General features: G+C 38.9%; 1 protein-coding gene across 1 annotated transcript; it reads left to right on the top strand.

The window, feature by feature from the left end:
• The first annotated feature begins 490 nt into the window (after positions 1–490).
• On the top strand, positions 491–21,821 carry LOC104233941 (beta-adaptin-like protein A). Its single transcript, XM_009787402.2, has 11 exons — positions 491–787; positions 1,336–1,852; positions 10,161–10,285; positions 12,282–12,480; positions 15,678–15,906; positions 18,940–19,106; positions 19,270–19,479; positions 20,150–20,260; positions 20,443–20,619; positions 20,751–21,194; positions 21,290–21,821. The coding sequence occupies exons 1-11, from the start codon at positions 735–737 to the stop codon at positions 21,578–21,580; spliced, it is 2,523 nt and encodes an 840-aa protein (XP_009785704.1). The 5' UTR covers positions 491–734; the 3' UTR covers positions 21,581–21,821.
• Positions 21,822–23,053: the final 1,232 nt, after the last annotated feature.

Below are 23,053 nucleotides of genomic sequence, written 5' to 3'. Positions count from 1 at the left end.
TTAATGTGATTGCCTAAAAGGTTACAATAGAAGAAAATTGCCTTCTTAAGTCTCTGCTGTGTTCACTAAAAGTATCTGATTATTACCTAAAAACTAAACTCTTAAATTTAGTATAAGTATGTTGTTAGTGCGGTGTGACAAAATCAATATGCGAATTATAGTCTCTTGTGTGTTCATTAAAATGTCCTATTAGTACGTAAAGACTAAACTCTTAAATTTTATATAAGTATATTGTTAGTGCGATGTGACAAAATTAATATGCGAATTATTTTGTGCGAAATGTTCAATACAATATGTTAACATAAGTAATTTTTTTGTTGGTAAAATCGTCAATGAGATTCAAAAATTACTTTAGATCTATCTTTTTAAATTTTGTGTGACATTTTTGAATAGTCCTGTATAAAAGTTACAATATCCTAATGACGTACTTCTTTACTTGAGGGAGGTTTTATTCTTGTGAAAACTGAGTTTAAGGGGTTCAACGTTATTTATTAAAGTTATGTTAAATTGAGATTGCAATGGGTTAATTCACCAAATTGGAGGGCAACAACAGTAGATATTGGAATTTCCACATCCCTGCCACATCACAGTAGCAGAGAAAGCATCAGAACACCAGCAAAAACTCTACAACTCCCTTTGATTCTTTGGGGTGTAGTGCTGTACTCATTACATAACCAAAACTGTGAGATCCATTCCTTTTAGAGAAAAACGAATCAAGATCCAGTGTGCAATCAATGGCTCCTCCAGCTCAAACTCATCGATCTCCTTCACCTTCTCAACCTTCCGGGTAAACAATTCTTCTTTCTTTTTTTCTTTTTTGTAAAATTTTTTCATATACCCTTTTAGACGGAGAATTAAAAAAAATCCATACCAAGTAGGAACTCTTCCTATTTTTCATTGTCTTTTACGTAGTCTTGTTCGTGACCCTTTCAAGAAAGCCGATGAAATTGAATTGTTTATAGTTGAATTCTTGAATTTCGGAAGCCGAAAATACTACTTAACTACTCAATAAACGATCAAGATTGGATTTTTAGCTTCGATCATGATGTTGGTATTTCCCACATTGACCTAAAAAGTTCACCTATTCAAATCACTACTTTTTTTTTTGCATAGTTATACTGTATTAATAACTCGATGGTTTATATTTAATGGCTATATGATACATTCTATTTTGTTATAATTACATAAGGCAATGTCCTTGTTAAAAAATGAGCTTTGCTTGCTTCTATGGGATTCCAGTAAATAAAGATTAGGGCTTTTGGAATGGCAAAAATTGAAATTTTATGTACAGTTTAAAGGATATACAATTGCTGATGTAAGTTTTCATTGGTGCAGAAAAGGGGAAGTTTCAGATTTGAAGATGCAGCTAAGGCAGCTGGCAGGTAGCCGAGCTCCCGGGACTGATGATGCAAAGAGGGAGCTGTTCAAGAAGGTGATCTCGTGTATGACAATTGGGATAGACGTTTCATCAGTTTTCAGCGAAATGGTTATGTGCTCAGCTACCTCAGATATTGTTCTAAAAAAGATGTGCTACCTTTATGTTGGGAACTATGCTAAAAACAACCCAGAACTCGCGCTTTTGACCATTAACTTTCTTCAGAAGGACTGCAAAGATGAGGATCCCATGATTCGCGGTTTGGCTCTAAGGAGCTTGTGTTCTCTGCGGGTCACAAATTTGGTTGAGTATTTGGTCGGCCCCTTGGGTTTAGGGTTGAAGGATTCAAATAGCTATGTCAGGACAGTTGCAGCCATTGGTGTTTTGAAGTTGTACCATATCTCAGCATCAACTTGCATGGATGCGGATTTTCCTGTCACGCTTAAGCATTTGATGCTTAATGATCGAGATGCTCAGGTTTGGCAATTTGATCGACATGATATCTTTTCTCTTTTTTTTTTGGCTACTTCCTTATGCTTGAGTTTTTCGAAGCAATTATTACCTACTGTTTGGTTGCTATATGATTTACAATAACAACAAAATAGTTGCAGACACTTTTTGATATAACCATAGATTTTCCCTTTTTCCTGGTTTCATTTTTCCCTCTCTCTATGACATCGGGTAGCATTTCAGCATAGATGGTGTGGATTCCATGCATCTCATAATGGATAATTGTTCCAACAATTTGCAGCATACTTGGGCATAATTTGATAATGTTATTTTTTTATTATAAAGGTGTGAGAAATAGATCTATATTCGGGAAACTATAATTAGTTCCTTGCAGCTCATGGCAAAAGTCATGTAGAACTTAGACTACTGCAATGGGAAATACAGATGACTAGTTTACACTACTGCAACGGGAAATAGAGATAGCTAGTTTGCTTAACAAATGAATCTTTCTTCTGTGTTTGCCAGGCTTTTGCTGCTGTTTATATGATTCAACTTTGTTGGAGATAAATCAACTTGGTGTTTGAGTTGTACATGTGATTTCTATTGCCAAATTCATATCTCATTTGCAGTATCAATGTTAATTATATATATGTCTATTTAAGAACATAGTATGGTCGTGGAAGCAGTTCTTATGTTGGGATATTGTGGATGGGATTAGGAAAAGGTTACAACATCGCAGAATTGGGTGATTTTAGACAAATCTTTTTCATTTTGGGAACCCAAGGTCTGATTAGGATAAAGATTAATTCTTTACGTGACATTCGTAGGAAACCATATCTTTTTTAGGTTTTCTACCTTTTGGTGCACTTCTTGTATACTGGCGTTCTTGTGCTCAAACTTTATAATAAAACTATTACTTAATTAAAAAATTGTATTATAGTATGAATTTAGATAAATAAATTGAGAACAAAAAAATGATATGCTATAAAGGAAGGAATGAAAAGAATAAACGTTTATTTGTGAGGAAGGCATAACGGATGGAGGAGATGGTGACATTGTCTCTTTATCATCAGGGTGAAGTTCTCTAAGAATTTCACTTTTTAAAAACTTTGACTAGTGATGAGATATTTGAGTATGCTTATCTTGATTTTTTGGACTAGTAATTAGGGTACTAGAAGGCGGTCTTTGGTGCAATGGAGAGCGTTGTGTGTTAATACAGGTGGCAGGGTTCGAATCTTGAAAGTTGAAACCATTCTCTCCCATGAGGATGTAAAGTTGTGTTCATTCATCTTCCTTCGAGCTTGCCTGGACGGGAGCCTTCTAGCACTTGATCCCTAATTGTCGTATTTTTAACAAAGATGGGCGCCTTAAGATGGTGGGACCTAGTCACAAGAGAATCATGTGAAACAATAATCCGCAAATGACTAAAGTTAAAATTGGTGGTAACTAACATATTCATTTGATTTGAAGAGGGGAACACTTACTTAAGAACAGAGAGTGGCTGAGTCGGGGATCTCAGCTCCTTCCTGTTCCCTATCTGAGGCGTTTGTGTTGCAGCTCCTTTAACAATACTCTAGAGGGTTAGGACAGAAAATAGAAACCCTAAGATGCTCTCAGGCACTACTCCCGAGGCATCTCTGTACCATGAATCCTAGGATTCTATCACCACCCACAGATAGCCACCCCTATCGCGACCAAAACCCAGAAAAATCTTCGACGGATAGCCTCCCACGCGCCCTCACGCGCGGCCCACTTCCGGCGACCTTTATGCCACGGGCCGGCGCGTGAGCCAATTTTCGGCTAGATCTCGTCTGGTCGCCTTCAGACAGCCTCTTCACAAGGCTATTCCGAGCCTACCCATCTAACTTTCTCCAAAATCCGACGACTTTCACTATTCTCCGGCGACGGGGGAGGTTTTTTCCGACTAGATTTCAGATTTTCTTCTTCAGTCAGCCTTTTAGAAATGATGGACTCTACAGAGAGAAACTCCTACTTCTCACTAGAATCTAGAAAACTGGGAAAAATGTCTTTTATCAAAGCTGCCTCTTGGCCAACCCTAGAACTTGAGGGAAGATGTCATCGAAAGCTCGACGTAGGGCAGGTGCCACACTTCTCGCTGTCTGAGGAGCACACTCTCAGACGCAAGGGTTTCTTGAAATCTTGTCTAATTGGATTTTTCTCCAAATGGGTTGGTTCTCTAGAGGCTGTTAGGAATTGGGCAGCAGATGCATGGAATGTCAATGACGGGCTGAAAATAACGCAACTGGGGGATACACAATATCTCTTTCGATTTCTCGACGAGTCTCAAGCTTCAGAAATTCTTGTTAAAGGAAATAGATGGTTTGATGGGAACTTTTTACATCTAGACAGATGGGTGGAGCACGATGGGTGTCTCGACCATCGTTTCACCGGCGAAACATTGGTGGTCAACATGGTGGGTCTCCCAGTGCATATTTGGTGCCTTGGCCTCTTCAAGAAGATTGGTGAAATATGTGGGGGCTTTATTGATGTCACTTGCAACCTACATGATCTATCGCGAGTGAGGATTGTGGTGAGAAAAAGGGGCAGAATCCTTGTCTCCACTGTAGTGGAAGATGGCTACTTGAGTTATAGGGTGTGGTTGAGCCCTGAATTTCGCCCTATCTTTATGCCTGTGATAGTGGCGGAAGAAAAGGGAAGGTCAAATAGAAGGGAGGGGAGGAGAAATCAGTCTCTGAGGGGAGGGGAGGGGAGGGCTCACCGGATCAGTGGTCTAAGCCAGAATCAGATGTTAGATCGAGAAGAGACGAGAGGTTTGAATTTGGGAGAAGAAGACAAAATTTCAACAGGAGGGAAAGACGTGAATGAGTTAGTGATGCGGGTTGGCAAGGTAGAATGGGCTGGTCATCTTCTAATTATCCTAGGGCCAGACAAGTTTTCAGCAAGTATAGGCCTGGGCCTCCTCACATGGGCCCAACAACTTTTCCCAACTCTATTAGAATTGATTATAAGGGACCCAGATTATTTCAAGCTGCGTCTGTTAAGGCTCCTAAGCATATGGGAACAATCGTTCTTCCTTCTTCTGCCAATGGTGCTACACACAGTGGCATTTCTGCACCGAGCTCTAGTGACCTTCGCCCTTCTTCGATGGCCGCTGCTTCAGGGGCGGCACCGGCTATAGATGGTGCTGTTATTCCACGATCTCCCGCCTCTGATGGACCCAGCTCCATCGCCCCCTCATCTGCTCCTGGGCTTAGTTGTGTTGAGGCTACACTTCAAGCTTCTTCTTCTTCTGGAAAGATCGTTGAGCATGCCCCATCTGATGTTAGTGCCGGACCAGTATTTCTAGTTAAGATGCCGCCAAGGGCTCCATGCTCTCCTCCTTCCTGTTACCCTACTAGTGTTCTTGGTCATTCATGTAGCAGCGGGGTGCTAATTTCAGAGATTGATACCCCTCAAGGAAATGGCAAGATCCTTTCGGCACCTAAAGTTCCTATTGCTAGCAATGCTATGGTCTTGTATTCCTCCAGTAAGGGCAAGGAAATGGTACATATAGAAGACGTCTGTCCAATTTCATCTCGGATTGGAGGAGAGGATATGTCTTTCTGGATGGAGGATAAACTATTAAACTTTGGGAAGTTTCTTGGTGTTTCTTTTGAAGGGAAGGAAGATAGGGTGTTAGAACTGTTGAGGGAGATTGAGCAACAATCTTGTTATGATGGTGCAGGGAGGGAGGTGGGTCAAGGTGTTAAGCAAAATAATTTAGGGGATGTAATGGTGTACAAGAGAAGGGGCCGGGTGTGTGACAGGGAGGAAGGGAGCTCGGTTAGAGGATGTGGGGAGAAGGGGGATATAGTTTCTTATGGAAGTTAAGATTCTTTCATGGAATGCGATGGGGATGAATGACCCAAACAAAAGGGCTATCATCAAAGTGGGAGTTAGATAGTGGGGTGCTAACCTAGTTTGCTTTCAGGAGACAAAAATGGAAGTTTTGTCGAATGTGATTATGAGCAGTGTCTGGGGAGGTAGTTGGGTAAAATATAAGTGGGTTCCAGCAGTGGGAAGTGCCGGGGCATTCTTCTAATGTGGGATGATAGAAGCTTGGAGGTAAAGGAGATTAATAGCCCGTTTGGCCAAGCTGTAAAAATCAGCTTATTTTGAAAAGTGTTTTTTTTCAAAAGTGCTTTTCTCAAAAGTACTTTTGGCGAGAAGCAGTTTGTGTTTGACTAATTAGTTTGAAAAGCACTTCTGAGCAGCAATTAGTGTTTGGCCAAGCTTTAAAAACTGCTTCTAAGTGTATTTTTCTCAAAAGTGCTTCTCAAAAAGTGCTTTTGGAGAGAAGCTACTTTTTTCTGCTTCTCCAAAACTGCTTCTGCTTCTCCTCAAAAGCTCTTTTTTTCCTTCCAAAAGCTTGGCCAAACACATCAATTTTTGGCCAAAAGCACTTTTGGCCCAAAAAAGCACTTTTGGCCAAAAAGAAGCTTGGCCAAACAGGCTATAAGAAGGGACTTTTTTCTTTAGCAGCTCTTGTCAAAAATAGAGTGAGTGTGGTGGAGTGGGGATTTGGGGGAGTGTACGGACGGGTAGGAGAAGGGTCCAAGGTGTTTTTCTGGGAGGAACTGTCCAATATGATGGGGGAATGGGATATTCCATGGGTTTTGGGGGAGACTTTAACACTATTAGATTCCCGGAGGAGAGATTAGGGTGTAGTATGATTTCGAGGGCCATGTAGGAGTTTTCTGACTTCATCAATGATCACTTTCTCATCGATCTTCCTCTGTCAGGGGAAAGGTTTACTTGGGCCAGGGCGGAGGATTCCAACTCAAGGTCTAGACTTGATAGATTTCTAATATCGCCATCCTGGGATGAGCTGGTGCAGAATGTGCTGCAGATTCCTTTACCTAGGTTGACTTCGGATCATTTGCCTATCTTGCTAGAATTAGATGGATGCAGAGAGTGGGGGTGCGTGCTCCCTTCAGATTCGAGAACATGTGGTTGAAGGTGCCAGGATTTGGTGAGAAGGTGAAAGAATGGTGGACAAGCTACGGGGTATCAAGGACACCTTCATTCCGTCTTTCGAAGAAACTTAAATTGCTCAAGTGAGATATTATTAGGTGGAATAAGGAGGTTTTTGGGAGGGTAGAGGTTAAAATGAGGGAGCTTATGCATGAATTGGGGGATTTAGAGAGAGGGGAAGGGGCGAGGGAGTTAGATGAATCTGAGAAAGAGAGATTGGGGGAGGTTAAGAGGGAAATAGTTGAGTTAGCAATAGCTCAGGAGACTAGTTGGCGGCAAAAATCGAGGGCGCTATGGTTAAAGGAAGGGGATTCAAATACCAAATTTTTCCACAGGGTGGCGGTTGCAAATCGAAGGAGAAACTTCATAGAGTCCTTAGTTGTGGATAGGGCGAGGATTGAGGGAGAGGAGGAGGTAAAAGGGGCGACAGTGAGGTTCTATGAGAACTTATACAAAGAGGAAGTTAGTTGAAGGCCGACTTTTGGGGGAATAGAGTTCAACCACATAGGGGAGGGAGCCAGTGAGTGGCTAGAAAGGGCTTTCGAGGAGGAGGAGGTGCACGAGGCTGTGTCGAGTTGTGCTGGTGATAAGGCCCCCGACCCTGATAGTTTCTCCTTGGCTTTCTTCCAGCTCTGTTGGGACACCATCAAGGGGGAGTTGATGGAAGCCATTGAATACTTCCATATGAATGGTGTTTTCGAGAGAAGTATCAATGCTTCTTTATTACTATTGTGCCTAAGAAAGAAAGTGCATCTTCTATCAGTGACTACAGGCCTATTAGTCTTGTGGGGAGCATTTACAAGATTATTTCTAAAGTGCTTTCCAATATACTCAAGAAGGTTCTTGACGTGTCTTTTTCGTCCTCCCAGAATGCGTTTGTGAAGGTAGGCAGATCTTGGATGCCGCTTTGGTGGCAAATGAACTTGTAGACTCCAGAAGGAAAAATAGAGATCCCTGCTTACTATGCAAGTTGGACCTTGAGAAGGCTTTCGACCATGTCAATTGGGAGTTCCTGGATTTCATTATGATGCGGATGGGGTTTGGGGCAAGATGGAGGGATGGATCAAGTTTTGCATTTCCTCAGTCAGATTCTCTATCCTGGTTAATGGTAGCCCGTGTGGTTTCTTTAGCAGCTTCAGGGGTCTCAGGCAAGGAGACCCCCTGTCCCTCATGCTATTCATTCTAGTGATGGATGCTTTGAGTAAAATGATGGATCGAGCGGTGGGCGGAGGCTTCTTGAGAGGATTCTTAGCTCCGATCGGGGTGCCCAGTGCCCGAAGAGTCTCTCATTTGCTTTTTGCGGATGACACCCTGGTTTTCTGTGATGCCGATATGGATCAGTTGACCTACCTGAAACAGGTCCTGCAATGGTTTCAGATAGTATCAGGTCTCAAAATCAACCTCGGCAAGTGTGAGATTTTCCCGGTGGGTGAGGTTGCTAACATCGATGCTTTGTCTTATGTTCTCGGATGTAAGGTGGGCTCCCTTACCACTACTTACCTGGGTCTCCCATGGGGCGCTTCGCATAAGGATGCTACGGTTTGGAATTCAGTGATCGAAAGAGTTGAAAAAAGATTAGCAGGCTGGCAGAAACGGTACTTGTCAAAAGGCGGAAAGGAAGTTCTCATTAAAAGCACTTTATCGAGTATGTCCACCTATTACTTGTCCCTGTTGCAAGCTCCTGTGAGCATCACAGAAAAACTGGAGCGGCTTCAAAGGAATTTTCTTTGGGATGCAGCGGATGGAACTAGAAAGTATCATCTAGTGAATTGGCAGACAGTCACTTCCCAAAGAAGTGGGGTGGACTTGGAGTAAAAGATCTTAGGGTATTAAACAGAGCTTTGTTGGGGAAATGGCTGTGGAAATTCGGGGTAGAAGAGCATGCTCTATGGAAGGAGGTCATAGTAGAAAAGTACGATCCCATGGGAGGGGGTTGGAGGACCAAGGCAATCATAACACCTTTCGGGTGTGGCATGTGGAGGAGCATCATGAAGAATTGGGAATCCTTCAGTGGCAACATTTCTTATAGGGTGGGAGATGGAAAGAGAATCAGCTTTTGGAATCATAGGTGGTGTGGAGAGGATACTCTGAGGGTCTCCTTCCCCACGTCTTCAGAGTTTCAAACCAGAAGGAATTGATGGTCCAACGAATTCGTAAGGAGCATGTAGGGGGGGTAGTATGGGACCTCTCATTTAGAAGGAACATGCAAGATTGGGAGATTGCGGAGCTCCAAGATTTATTGACACTGCTATATGGGCAAGACAGGCCTCAGCCATCTTGTGATTCTTGGAGATGGGATTTACGTGGCGATAGTCTGTTCACCGTAAAGTCCTTTTACCAGAGTATGTCGGTGAGAGAGGAGGCCTTTTTTCCATACTTCTCGATCTGGATTCCTAAGGCGCCCTCGAAGGTGTGCTTTTTTGCATGGCTAGCGGCGAGGGGAGTGATTTTGACTGTTGAGAATCTGCGAAAGAGGGGAATTACTATTGTTAGTTGGTGCTATATGTGTAAAAGCTCAGGGGAAGAAGTTGATCGTCTTTTGTTGCATTGTCCTGTGTCCTCGGCTTTGTGGAGGGCGATCCTGAACCTTTTTGGTGTTCAATGGGTGATGCCAAGCACTGTAAAGGAAATGCTATATTGCTGGGCCGGTTTCCGCAGAAGAAGAAAGCAAAAGGCGTGGAAGTTCGTCCCGTTAGCTCTCATGTGGATAGTTTGGGGGAGAGAAATAGGAGAGCTTTTGAGGGGATTGAGTCTCCTTTTTCACATCTTAAGAATAGTCTTTTATCTTTGATCACTTTTTGGTGCACTCATATAACCCCTATTTGTATGGAAGATTGGACGTCTTTTGTAGAGAATCATGTTTTGATGTAAATTCTCTATCTTTTGGTATACTTCTTGTTTACGGGAGTTCTCGCCCTTTTGATTAATACAATTTATCTTATCACAAAAAAAAGTTCTTGTTTTTACCAACCTATAGTATATGCTGCTTTCGATGTTATAGCCTTGAGAATTGAGATGTCATTTAACTATGCTTATGTGTATATTGAATACTACTAGTAATGACATTTCTTTCCTGTTAGTCTTCCATCATTTGCTCCACACAATTATAAAGAGTTCTGCCAGTCTTCAATACGTTTAAGCTTTTCCACTCATGATTTATTTTCATATACATGCATCAACATGCAATGCTTTTCAACAAATGTCAAAGCTCTTTATTTATCACCAGAAAGAATTTAACAACAAAGAATTTAACAACTCTAATTTCATGTGTAAAAGAAGCAGCCATCTCATGATCTCTAGCATTATCATTTACTCATATTCATCTTTCTTCTTTCTTCAGGTTGTAGCCAACTGCTTGTGTTCCCTACAGGAAATCTGGGGTTTGGAAGCAACAAAATCTGAGGAAGCATCAACAGAAAGAGAAACACTACTAAGCAAGCCACTTATTTATTACCTTTTGAATAGGTGAATTGCTGTCATAACCATGTGATTGAATACCTTATCGGAACCATGTGATAAAATCTCCACTATATTTTGTACTTTTGGCAATCATGTCTGTGTATGGAATAATCAACTCTGTGTATTCATCAAAAAGGGCAAAAACAGTTTATGGTGTACTTTTCTGCAGTCATTTCTGAATTAAGTTGATATATAACTTTTACTCGGTGCAATACTGGTTCTTGTCTTACTTTTTTTTATTGATTTTCATCATTAGGAAGGTCTTGTGTTTACATGTGACTTTGAGGGTTGCTAGTAGCTTCACTTGTTTGAATGCTATAGAACAAAAGTGTTGCTAGTAAATCTGTATTCGTAAAGTCTAACATGCTTTTAGATTACTGATATCGATATGTCGCGATTATTTATAGACAAAAAAATTTACTAATATGTCGCAGAGATTTTGAATGAGCAGTAGCATGAAAATCTTTGTCCTCTTCAGGGACTCTAGTATAATTTAGAATTTGTTGGATAAAGATAAAATTAAAGAATCTTGTTGATTGCAAAAGTAGAGGTTATATGCACTTGTTTATGCATTGTCTTTCCTGGAGGGACTACATAGTATATTATTTGCAGTCATAGCCTCATAGGAGAAGAATGTGTGACTACTGAAAGTCTGTGAGTGCCTTCATATTTGATTTTTAGGTCATAACAAAAGGTAATCTTTATAGAAGTACTGTGCTTGAAATTGTGTGGTGTATTTGGACACGGATCAGGATACTACAATGTTCCAAAACAAAATGATGCATATAGCTTTTTTTGCGACATTTGTAGTTTTGATATGCTAGCTTATGATGTGAGGATTGTTCAAAACCATATAAGGCAACTTTTCCTTCAACCAACGTGGGGCATTCAAATACCCTCTCGCATGCCTAGATCTGCAGAACTAGAGCGTGAATACTATATTTAAAGTTCACTCAGAAAGGAATGATCATTGTCAATCTCAAAAATATGATTTTCAATATTGATAGTCCCACAATTGGGAAACACCTATCTTGCTCAACCCTTCAAAATGCTTGCCGCACTCGTGTCGACCAGACAGGGTGTGGGCGTGGATCCGCAATGGATTTGATCAACCTAAATTTGGTGCTTTGGCTACAACTACGGCCAAGAAATAGGTTGATTGGCTATTTGGTTATATATAATTATATATATCAATAAAGTATTAAGTGTGTACAGAGAAGTTAACTATTCTAGCCTTAATTTGATAATTTCAATTAATTGTCAAAATATATACTTATATATGTTGAATATGCAATTTTTAGCTGTATCTTAACACCCGTACCCTTACTCCTATATGTATCCCCAAATCCTATGATTAAGGTGATGACAAATCCAACTTCTAGATTCGCACCCGTATCGGTTGCTCACATCCAAATTCGAGCAACATAGAGAAACAAAAAACATGGGTAGGTCTAGCTCACATAAATTGGGACAGAGGGAGTGCTTGTTTTTGGAGGGAATGCAATGTTTCAATGCTCTTTAAAATCCTGATTCTTTCACGGAAAGATGGACTGCGGTTTTGTCAAAGAAACAAAGGTTTATTGTCTAAAAACCTAATGTACTTGGACTTAGGCAGCAGGCAGGCCCTAAACTAGCTCAAACTGCTTGGTGAAGATATCTCTTTGCTGAAACTTTTTGGATAGATATCTTTTGCTGACACTTGAGAGAGTAGTTATACTTCCCGCTCTCCTTTCTATATTTTACCATTTTGTTGCGGTGTTTAATATTTTTCTCTAGCTGCTTAAGATCATGCAATAGTGTAAGACTCCTGGGAGCCTGTTAATTCTTTTATCTGTGGAGACAGTTACACTACACGGATAATAAAATCTCAGTGTGGCATGTTTAGTATCTTTTTCATCAAATCCCATGAAAAAAGTAGAATTAATGCTTCCCTTTCCTTGTCGTTGCGTTGTTTGGACTTTCTAGTGAAGAATTGCCTTATCTTTCAGACATGATTCTGCAGGTTCAAGGAGTTCAGTGAATGGGCTCAATGTGTTGTTCTTGATCTGGTTTCAAAGTATGTGCCTGCTGACAATAATGAGATATTTGACATGATGAATCTTCTTGAAGATAGGCTTCAACACGCTAATGGTGCTGTTGTCTTGGCAACAATCAAGTTATTTTTACAACTGACACTCTCTATGGCTGACATTCATCAACAGGTTCCCATCCTAGTATTCAGCTAAAAAATTTCCCTAGTAGATGATGATAGCCATCTCTTTTTACTTGTCATCAGCTAAAGTTTCTACTCACCAAATAGTCGATTTATTTTTCCACTATTCTTTTGAGTATGCTCCGGGTAGCTCTGTTCATTTTAATTTTTTACATATCTTTATATCTTTTTGGTCCAAATTGTCTTTTTTAGGAGATGATATAAAATTCAGTAGGTTTATGATAACCCCTGTTTAAGGTTCATTCCTATTCATGGTGTACCCGATGTTGCCCCCCCCCCTCCCGGGTTATGTTGTCCAGCTCTAAGCGTGCCCGGGGAGGGTGGGGAGTTAAGTATCCCATATTGGTGGCGGAAATGGGTTGTTGCCTCTTTATATGGTCTTGGGAAATCCTCATCTCACGTGCTAGCTTTTGGGATTGAATTAGGTTCCTCCATTTCTTATCTGCATCTTTCAGGGCTCTTCGAGAAAAGGGAGGGGGCGACACGCATTAAAGACTACATGCTTATTAGTCTGGTGGAAAGCATCTATACTATAATTTTTAAGGTGCTTTTCAACTAAAGACCAATGTGTTTGTGGAAGGAAGTGAAATCTCAGAGGTCGTGGTAAATAAAGTGGTTGATGCTAGAAGAAAAAGGGAGATCTGTGCAAGCTGGACCTCGAGAAAGCCTATGACCAGGTAAATTGGGACTTTTTGGACTTCATCATGATGAGAATGAGAGTCAAGGACAAGTGGAGGAGTACGGAACAGATTCTGCATATATTTGGTCAATCATTTGTCCTGGTGAATGGGAGTCCATGTGGATTCTTCGACAGCTCCTGGGTTCGAGGCAGGGGGATTTGTTAGTCCGTGTGATTCTTCGACAGCTCATGGATTAGAGGCAGGGGGATTTGTTATCTCCCATGTTATTCATTTTGGTAATAAGAACGGCGAGTTAGATGATGACTTGTGCTATATCGAGAGGTCTCCTGAGGGACTTTACTGTATCGAGGGATGGACAGAGCAACGTAAGGGTCACACATCTTTTATTTGTGAACAATACTTTTGGTTTTTCTTAATAATGTAGAGTGTCTCAGTCGACATACCTGCAATAGGTACTTATATGATTTTAGGTTGTGGCAGGTCTCAGAATAAACTCCAGAAAATGTCAGATCTTATCAGTGGGCGAGCTGAACAACATTGAGCATCTAGCACAAGTATTTAGTTGTAAGGTTGGAGCTCTCCTTACTACTTAACTTGGCTTGCTGTTGGGCGGTTCGAACAAGGACCTAAAAGTGTGGAATCCGGTCATTGAGAGAGTTGAGGATAGGTTAGTAGGGTGGCAAAAGAAGTCTTTGTCGAAAGAGGGAGGAAGTACTAATCAAGAGCATGTTGTCTAGTAGTTTCACATACATGTCATCAATGCAGACCACGGTTAGAGTGATAAAAACGTTGGAGAGGCTAAAGAGCAATTTCCTTTCCGATGATGCACATGTAACCAGGAATTACCACTCTCCCAGAAAATGGGAAGGACTTGGGAGTAAAAGATCTGAGAATTTTTAATAACGCCTGCTTAGAAAGTGGTTATGGAGATATCGGATTGAGGTGCGGACTTTCTGGAGGGAGGTCATAACGGAGAAGCATGATACCATTGATGGGAGATGAAGGACTAGGATTATTACATTACCATCTTGGTATGGATTGTGGAGGAGCATTATGATGGGACGGAAGACTTTAGTGGTCAAATTACTTTTAGGGTAAGTGATGAGAGCAAAATTAGCTTCAAGGGCATGTTAAAAACCATCGTCTTTTTTTGTTTGTATTACTGAGACACTCGAAGAGCTGGCCATATGTACCTCGGGTTGGAGAGAGCGTGTTGAAGATAGCCTTTCCTAACATGTACAGGTCTTGACCCAAACACACGCTACAAGATGGGGGAGTTCATTGGAACTATAAGAAAAACCTATAGGATTGGGAGATTGGCGAATTGCAAAGTCTTATTGAGTTACTTTAAAAATAGAGTGTACCAGATACCATGCAGGACTGTTAGGAAATGAGGAGATAAGTCATGTTCTCAGTAAATTACTGATGGTGAAGGACGAGATGATTTCTCGCTTCTTTTGGTTTCCAACAGCTAGATGACTAGTACTAACAGCGGAAAATTTGAGGAAGAGGAGGATCATACATATAAGCTGGTGCCATATGTTAACATGTGTAGATGCTCAGGAGAAGAAGTGGAACCACTTCCGGTTGCACGGTCAAATAACAGCACGCTTGTGGTGTGTGATCTTGAATTGATTCGAAATACACTGGGTGATGCTGAGTACATTAAAAGAGGGGCTGTTTAAGTGGGCTTTTAGAAGAAGGAAGAGAAAATCCATGGCATGGGATGTCACCCCTAGCTCTTATGTGGGTTATGTTAAATAAGTGAAATAGTATAGAGGGGTGTTTGAGCATGACTTTTTATTTTTGAGGAATAGCCTCTTGTCTCTAGTTCCATTTTGGTGCACCCGATCTTGGTTTCTATAGATTGGGCTCTATACTTTCTGTTATGTAGCTCTCAAACAGGGATTTTTCCAATATCAATAAAAAAATTTACCTTAAAAAGTTGGGAATCTTTGCTGTGCATGTAAAAAGAAGCATGAAAAGTCAATACAGTTTGAGATTTAACTTTCACACGTACAGATGAAGCCAAGTATATGATCTAAAACAAAGAACAAAAAATGTTCATTCTTGGAAATGATGCTGTGACAGTGCCAATCTCGGAACATACCTTTGGTACAAGTGTATATTTTTTAGACAAATGGGATCCCCACGTTCTATTGGTGTAAATGTTTCATCAGATTTACTCTCTGTGAGCTTTAAGATAAGCAAGAAGGAGATATTGAGTTAATGCATGAAAACTAATTTTTCACATCTGATTCCTCTTATAGGCACACATTACATTGTTAGTAGCTATATTTACCCGAGGGAGGCCATAAATTCTATATTACAACAAGTATAAGTACTCACACTTAGCTATCTAACCGCCTCAACTTAATTATTATATTGCTCTGACAGCTTTGTTACCTAATAGTTGCATAAAAATGCAAAATGATGTTATTTAAAATTTTATTTATGCAAAATTTTCTTTTATTTTCATCATTGACACATCCTATAATTTACTAATGCTGAGTTCTAATTTTCGTTTACTCATTCTTCTGTTTAGGTATATGAGCGTATAAAAGCACCTCTACTTACATTAGTTAGCTCAGGAGGTCCAGAGCAATCCTATGCCGTGTTAAGCCATTTACATTTGCTGGTGATGCGTGCACCATATATTTTTTCAGCAGACTACAAGCACTTCTACTGCCAGTACAATGAGCCATTTTATGTCAAAAAGCTAAAACTTGAGATGCTGACTGCTGTGGCAAATGAGAGCAATACATATGAAATTGGTGAGTATCTGTACCAGTCAACTAATTTGAAGTTTTCAACCTAAGCGTCTTTGTGTGTACCTTATTTCCTGGTGTTGGATCATGGTCAAAGGGATATTGGTGTTGCACCAGCCAAAATTTTGAAAAATAATTAAGGGCATAAGGTAAGAAAGAGTATTTCTTTTTTGAGAAGAGGTAAGAATGAGTGAATTTGCACAGTAATCAGTAAACTGTTAATAAAGCTGTGGAAAGCAAGTTCTGTTGGTTTTGATGTTTAGGGTGATTAGTAAATATAAACTGAAGTGCTAAATTTTTAAGTTCCATATAATTGTCAAAACAAACTCTTACATTACACTTTATTACCAAAAACTAGATGCAGGTTCTCATTTTTCTTATCTAACACCAAAAATTGGTCAAATTTATCTGGAGGAAGGAAATTCTTGCAAAATGTGCTTCTTCCTGACTTCGTAAAAAATGTGCTTCGTCCCTAAAAAGCCGTACCTATATTGGTCATCAATTTATTTTATTTTTTATTCTTTCACTTCTATTTTATAGGAAGGTATCTAACTTCCTATTAACTTTTTTCTTATAACGATTGGTGCCTAGCCAGCTTTCCGACACCTCGGCTATTCCACCGGATATATACTTCCTCCAATCAGCTCTAGTACCGGGTAACTCTGCCCGAAGACTCAGGCAAATGAGAATAGATCAACTAGTATCAGTTTCCTTTGCACCCTAGGGTGTGGCATAGTGGTCAGTAAAGTGGGTGCAAATCTTAGAGACCTTTGTGCAAATTCCAGCAGAAATAAAAAACACGAGGTGATTTCTTCTCATCAACATATGCCTTGGTGGACATAGTTACCCAATATCTATGTTGGTAGGAAGTAGCAGGTACCAGGTGGAATAGTCGAGGAGACACAACCGTTATTTAAATTCCCTTCTACAGAAATTTTACTTTTTACTAGGTCTTTATTATTTTAAACAATAAGTATGATAGAGAAACAAGAACAAAGTATTGGTCGTAGTTGGAAATAATTTCACTTAGATAGGTTTAATAAGATTTTTTAAGCTGTTCGAATACTAGTCTGAACATTAATTTGCTATAACAGTTGGAATTTTAAGTAGTTAAAACTCCAGAAATAAAGCATAATTTACTGTATTAGTGGATATTTCACCATTCACTTGTTTTCAGAGAGAATGCAATTCAGTAGAACTATTTCCCCTTCCACGAGAAGTTGTGAATTTGTACCATGATCGATCCAAATTTTTTAACTTGTTTTGTTTTTCTCTTTTCTTTTTAAAATTCTGTAGAAAGCTTTGAGTAGAAGCCTGTTAAAGGCGAAAAGCTGAGAAAACTGCCAAGACGGTTGGGCATTAACCGGCAAAGCATAACTAAAGCGTGTGCTTTAGTAAAAACGACGCAGATATATATATGTAAATTGTAGGCAAATATGCGGTAAACAAATAATGATATGATCAAAAGGAAATGGTCAAACTGCAATTGAATGATGATAATATAAAGTAAAAACCATGCCAGTCAAGTTTAAAAAACCATTTAAATTTTGACTTAGATGCAAATATGTATTTTTAACTAGTTTTCTTTTACTAAATTTTAGTTTCTTATTTGTAGTCTTCTTGTAAGATAATTTCTTATCCGTAATCTCTAACTTTTTTTCTATAATTTGTTAACAGTTAATATATCCCTTCACTTGCTATTTTTATTGTTTAGTGCCAGCTTAAGACATAACACATAGACCTCACAAATTAACCTCACTCTTTTTAGAAGTAGTTAGTTTCGTCTGGATTTTGCTTAGGCACACATCTTATATTGGAATAAAAAAGCAATGGCCAGAGCCGTTATTCAACTCTTTATTAGTAGTATAGTCAAAATTAATGCCTTAAATTCAAAATATCAAATAAAAAATTTAAAATAAATCTGGAGGCACTTGTTATATTTTTTCAATTACAACACCCATTATTTATGGTGTATAGGGGTTGTTTTGCTCGTGGAAAAGTTATACATGAATTAACACGTAAGGATTAGAATATACAGTGATTAAAAGTCATTGCATTATTAGACTTATTGATTGTGAACTTCGTCGTATTAAATCTGGATACACAATGCATTATTTAAAACATGTGTGTAATAAATTAGACACAGATTTATTCCAGTAGTACCCTTCACCTATGTTAAAATTGTATCCGATCTAGTATTGGTATTATTATCATATCTACTCAATAAATCAAACAACTATACCCCAAATGCCAGAGATTACACATAGGTTATGCAGGTATTATCTTCACGAAAGCAAAAATGTAACCAAATGCGTAAATAATAAATGTAGTGTTTCATAAAGAGCCTATTTTCTTTTATATAAAACCAAGTAAATCCTAAGGGGTTGTTTGGTAGGAGGTATTAGAAAAAATAATGCAAGCATTAGCTCTATGCATTACTAATACCTTGTTTGGTACATTTTTTCAACTTGTGTATAGCTAATACTTGTATTAGTTATACATCATACTTGGTATTATCCTATGTATAAGTAATGCATAGAAAACCATGGCATTAGTAATACCAAGGCTATTAATGCTTGCATTAGTATGGTTAAAGACAAAATTATCCTTAAAGTCCCTTAAAGCTAGAGAATATGGAGGATATTTTTGTAAACAACTATTTTTCTTAAATATTATGCAATGCATTATAATTTTAATACACCACACCAAACGGTAGATAAGAAATAATATCTGCATAACTAATGCATGCATTACTAACCCATCATTTACTAATCCATGCATTACTAATACACCTTATTCCGCATTATTATTGTACATCCTACCAAACGACCCCCAAGTGTATGATCTCCACATATAAAGAATTCTGTGGACTAAATCCATAAACCCTTTTTTGGTGTGGTGATGTGTAGGTTACCAGAGTATTGTTAAGGACTTTTATTGTCCAACTTTTGTAGAACTTCAAGCTGTCGCTCCCAGCACCCATTAATTTGCATATTTTGATTAGCCAAACTGATTGCTATCTTTGTGGATTGACTTCAGTGACGGAGCTATGTGAATATGCTGCTAATGTTGACATTCCCATGGCGAGAGAATCGATCAGGGCTGTTGGCAAAATAGCATTACAACAGTATGATGTTAATGCTATTGTAGATAGGCTGCTCCAGTTTTTGGAAATGGAGAAGGACCATGTGACTGCGGAAACTCTGGTATATTTTCATTGGTTTTCCTTTTTCCTTTTTGGATCTTTCCTTTTCTGGGGTTGTTTATTTTTTATGTTTTGGAGGAATAGTGCCTTAAATATGTAAAATTACCTGAAACCTCATGTCTTGCTCTTCTTGTTTGGTCTTACCATGACATTTGCTCATATAGGTACTTGTAAAAGATCTCCTTAGGAAATATCCTCAATGGAGTCATGATTGTATAGCAGTAGTAGGGAATATTAGTAGCAAAACTGTCCAGGAACCCAAAGCCAAGGCAGCTCTTATTTGGATGTTAGGGGAATACGCTCAAGACATGCAAGATGCTCCATATATATTGGAGAGTCTTGTTGAGAATTGGGAAGAGGAGCATTCTGCAGAGGTAATCAAGCTGCATTTTTCTTTTCTTTTTTAGCGTTTGTTTTTTCTTTTCCTATGCAAGTTTTTAGTCTCTTTTTTAAATTCCTTTTTTATTGACTGGTTTTTGTGTAGTCTTTTATGCTCTTCTTTAGATCTTTCTTATTTTTGAGCATCACCAAGAGTGTCATAATACCTGAATGTAATCAGTTGTCTCATTTTGTAAGGCTCTGAATCTTGAAAATGATTTGTGCCTTGGAGAAAACATTTCTTCGCTAACTTTTGTCAGTTACCTTGTGGGTTGTTAATGCAAGTCAATACATTACTTGCTTAGTACAAAGGTGATGATGTCAAAATTGCAAAAGGCGCCCCCCCCCCCTGTTCAGTTGCCTCTGTCCTTATTGCTTCAATTTAAGATCTATTGATCCTATAGCTTGAGGTCATCTGCATCATTCATGTCATCCATGTTCATCAGTTTTCCTCTTTTGAGTGATGGAAAAAACAAAGCTTTCTTGTGGGATTGATAATGAATGAACTAAAATTGTGAATTTCTTGTGTGGGCTCCTCTAACAGTAGGAAGGTTCGGATGGATTGAAAGGCATTTGTAAATGTAGTTCTCATAGAGTTAAAAATATATACATAAAACAAAACAGATGCATAAGCTTATTAGACTTAGCTTTCTATGCATTATGCAGGTTCGTTTGCATCTTCTTACAGCAGTAGTGAAGTGCTTTTTCAGAAGACCACCAGAGACTCAGAAAGCCTTGGGAGCTGTATTAGCTGCTGGTGTTAATGATTTTCATCAGGTATCACTTCTTTTTTGTATTTTGAAAAATTACTGATATAAAAAGACAATATATTTAGTTTTGGAATGAAGTAGGCCCGAATAGAACAGAATGAACTTAATTGAGAATGAGCTATAGTTGATTGGCAAATATTAGTATGAAGTGTTTTATGTGCCTCTAATGATGTGCAAGTATTATTGCAGGATGTCCATGACAGGGCATTACTATACTATAGACTTCTACAGTACAATGTCTCCGTAGCAGAGCGTGTGGTGAATCCTCCAAAGCAAGCTGTTTCTGTCTTTGCTGATACACAAAGTAATGAAATTAAAGATCGTATCTTTGATGAGTTTAACAGCCTCTCTGTTGTTTATCAAAAGGTATGCAAGATGTTCTTTACTCCTATCAATTGTATAATAATTTGAGGATCTTAGTCAGAAGTGTAATTTCAATGCTACTGCACATTAGTGAAATGTTGAAACATGTTTCTCATGCTTAATTATTTTTGCAGCCTTCTTACATGTTCACCGATAAGGAACATAGAGGGCCGTTTGCCTTCTCTGAGGAAATTGGAAATTTGTCTATTGGGGCAGAATCGACTGATAATGTAGTACCAGCACAGAGAATCGAGGCAAATGACAAGGATTTACTTTTGAGTACTTCAGATAAAGAAGAAAGTAAAGGTTCGAGTCACAATGGTTCTGCATACAGTGCTCCTGGATATGATGGTTCTTTGGCTGCACCATCTCAAACTGATCTTGTTTCCTTGGATTACAAATCTACTCCAAGTGTGGCATCAGCTGCTTCGGCAATCGATGATTTACTTGGTCTTGGTTTGCCTGCTGCAGCTAGCCCTCCTCCTCCGCGTCCTGTTTTGAAGCTCAATACTAAAGCTGTTCTAGCTCCCAACACTTTCCAGCAGAAATGGCGTCAACTGCCAATATCAATATCACAGGTGCACATATATCGGAACATTACTATTACGACATCCCCCATTGTCAGTTAAATCTCCTTCATTTTCATAATACTTTGCCTTTTCTTCTTTATCAGGAAACCACTATTAGTCCACAAGGTGTGGCAGCAATGACAACTCCTCAAGCGCTTATCCGTCACATGCAAGGCCATTCAATCCACTGCATAGCTTCCGGTGGTCAAGCGCCGAACTTCAAGTTCTTCTTCTACGCACAAAAAGCAGAGGAACCATCTACCTATCTTGTAGAATGTATAGTTAATTCATCGTCGTGTAAAGTACAGTTAAAGATCAAAGCTGATGATCAGAGTACATCTCAGGCCTTCTCAGAATTGTTCCAGTCAGCCTTGTCCAAATTCGGTTTTTCATAGTCATTCAGATGTCCCTCTTGTTGTAATGCTCCTTAGATGTATTAGTGGATTCACATTTCGTTGTAATTTTATTTTGTACAAGTTCAATAAGAGTCAGAAAACAAACCATGAAACTTGGGTTTACTTATTCTGTACAACATATGCTAAGATGAGTGTTTCATGCCCTGTGATTCTGAGGCAAAAACTACTTTTTGAGGACTAACATTTTTCGGTGGCCAATTTTAAGTGATTTCTTTTTCCAGTTTTGGTTCGGTTACCCCACCGACTTTCCGATTTTGTGTGGTCAAAAAATGCATACAAAATACAACCAGTGGAAATTATTTCAGTTAGAAGATATCAAAAGGAGTTAATGCAGAGATCAGCTGGTAACAATTTTCCTAAATACTAACGGTAATTTACTACTACTACAATTTTTTCGTAACTTCACCTGTATGACTAGTGTTTGTAAAATTCTTAGATGGTTTTAGATCATGTCCCTATTTATTGTTTGTCCGTACTTTAAACCACAAAATACTCTTGTGAAAAGGTTCTTCTGTCCTATGCATAATCAACTGGCTGCTATTTTTTCAAGGCCAAATGTGTTCCGGTTAATTAGGTTTTCCTCCTTTTCTTACTAGGCGCAGGGTGGTGAAATGAGAATTCTGAGCAACATGCTGTTGGAAAATTTTGATTAGTGTTGTGAAAAGAATACTTAATTACTATGTTCATGACATAACTTAAGAAATAAACTATCTTTGGAAACAAGGAAGAAAAAGAAGGGAACGTTTCTAAGCTTGCTAATCCGATACTCAAAAGAAGAGTAATTTCTGGTAACTTATATCCCGTTTAATTTATGCGTCTTACTTTCCGTTTTAAGAATGTCTCTTTCTAGTTTTAGTAGTAACTCTTTTAACTCTTCACATAGCATATTTAAATCGGCAAAACTTCAAAAATAGCTAGATTTACAATTGAACGTTCAAAAATAGCCTAATTTCAAAAGTAATCGAAATTTAGCCACTTTTCATGTAAAAATAAATTTGAGCGAAAACACCGTTCAAAATCCAGAAAATACGTCAGTATATTAAACTGGAGTTCCAGCATAAGTATGTTTGAACTCCAGCATATTATACTGGAGTTCCAGGATAATTATGTTGGAACTCCAGCATAATATGATGGAGTTCCAGCATAAGTATGTTTGAACTCCAGCATATTATACTGGAGTTCCAGGATAATTATGTTGGAACTCCAGCATAATATGATGGAGTTCCAGCATAAGTACACTAGAACTCCAGCATAATATACTGGAGTTCCAGCAAGTATAATTGTCCAGTATAATATACTGGAGTTTGGAGCACCGGTGCTCCAGTCTCCAGTATATTATACTGGAGTCAGCAAAGTATATCGGTCCAGCATAATATGTTGGAGTTCATACACAGGTGCACCGAACTCCAGTGTATTATGCTGGACCGATCTCTGTTGCAGAAAAATAGTGGT

Source organism: Nicotiana sylvestris, chromosome 8 (assembly GCF_000393655.2).
Source record: "Nicotiana sylvestris chromosome 8, ASM39365v2, whole genome shotgun sequence".
Lineage (NCBI taxonomy): Eukaryota > Viridiplantae > Streptophyta > Magnoliopsida > Solanales > Solanaceae > Nicotiana > Nicotiana sylvestris.
This window is presented reverse-complemented; position numbering and strand designations above follow the sequence as displayed.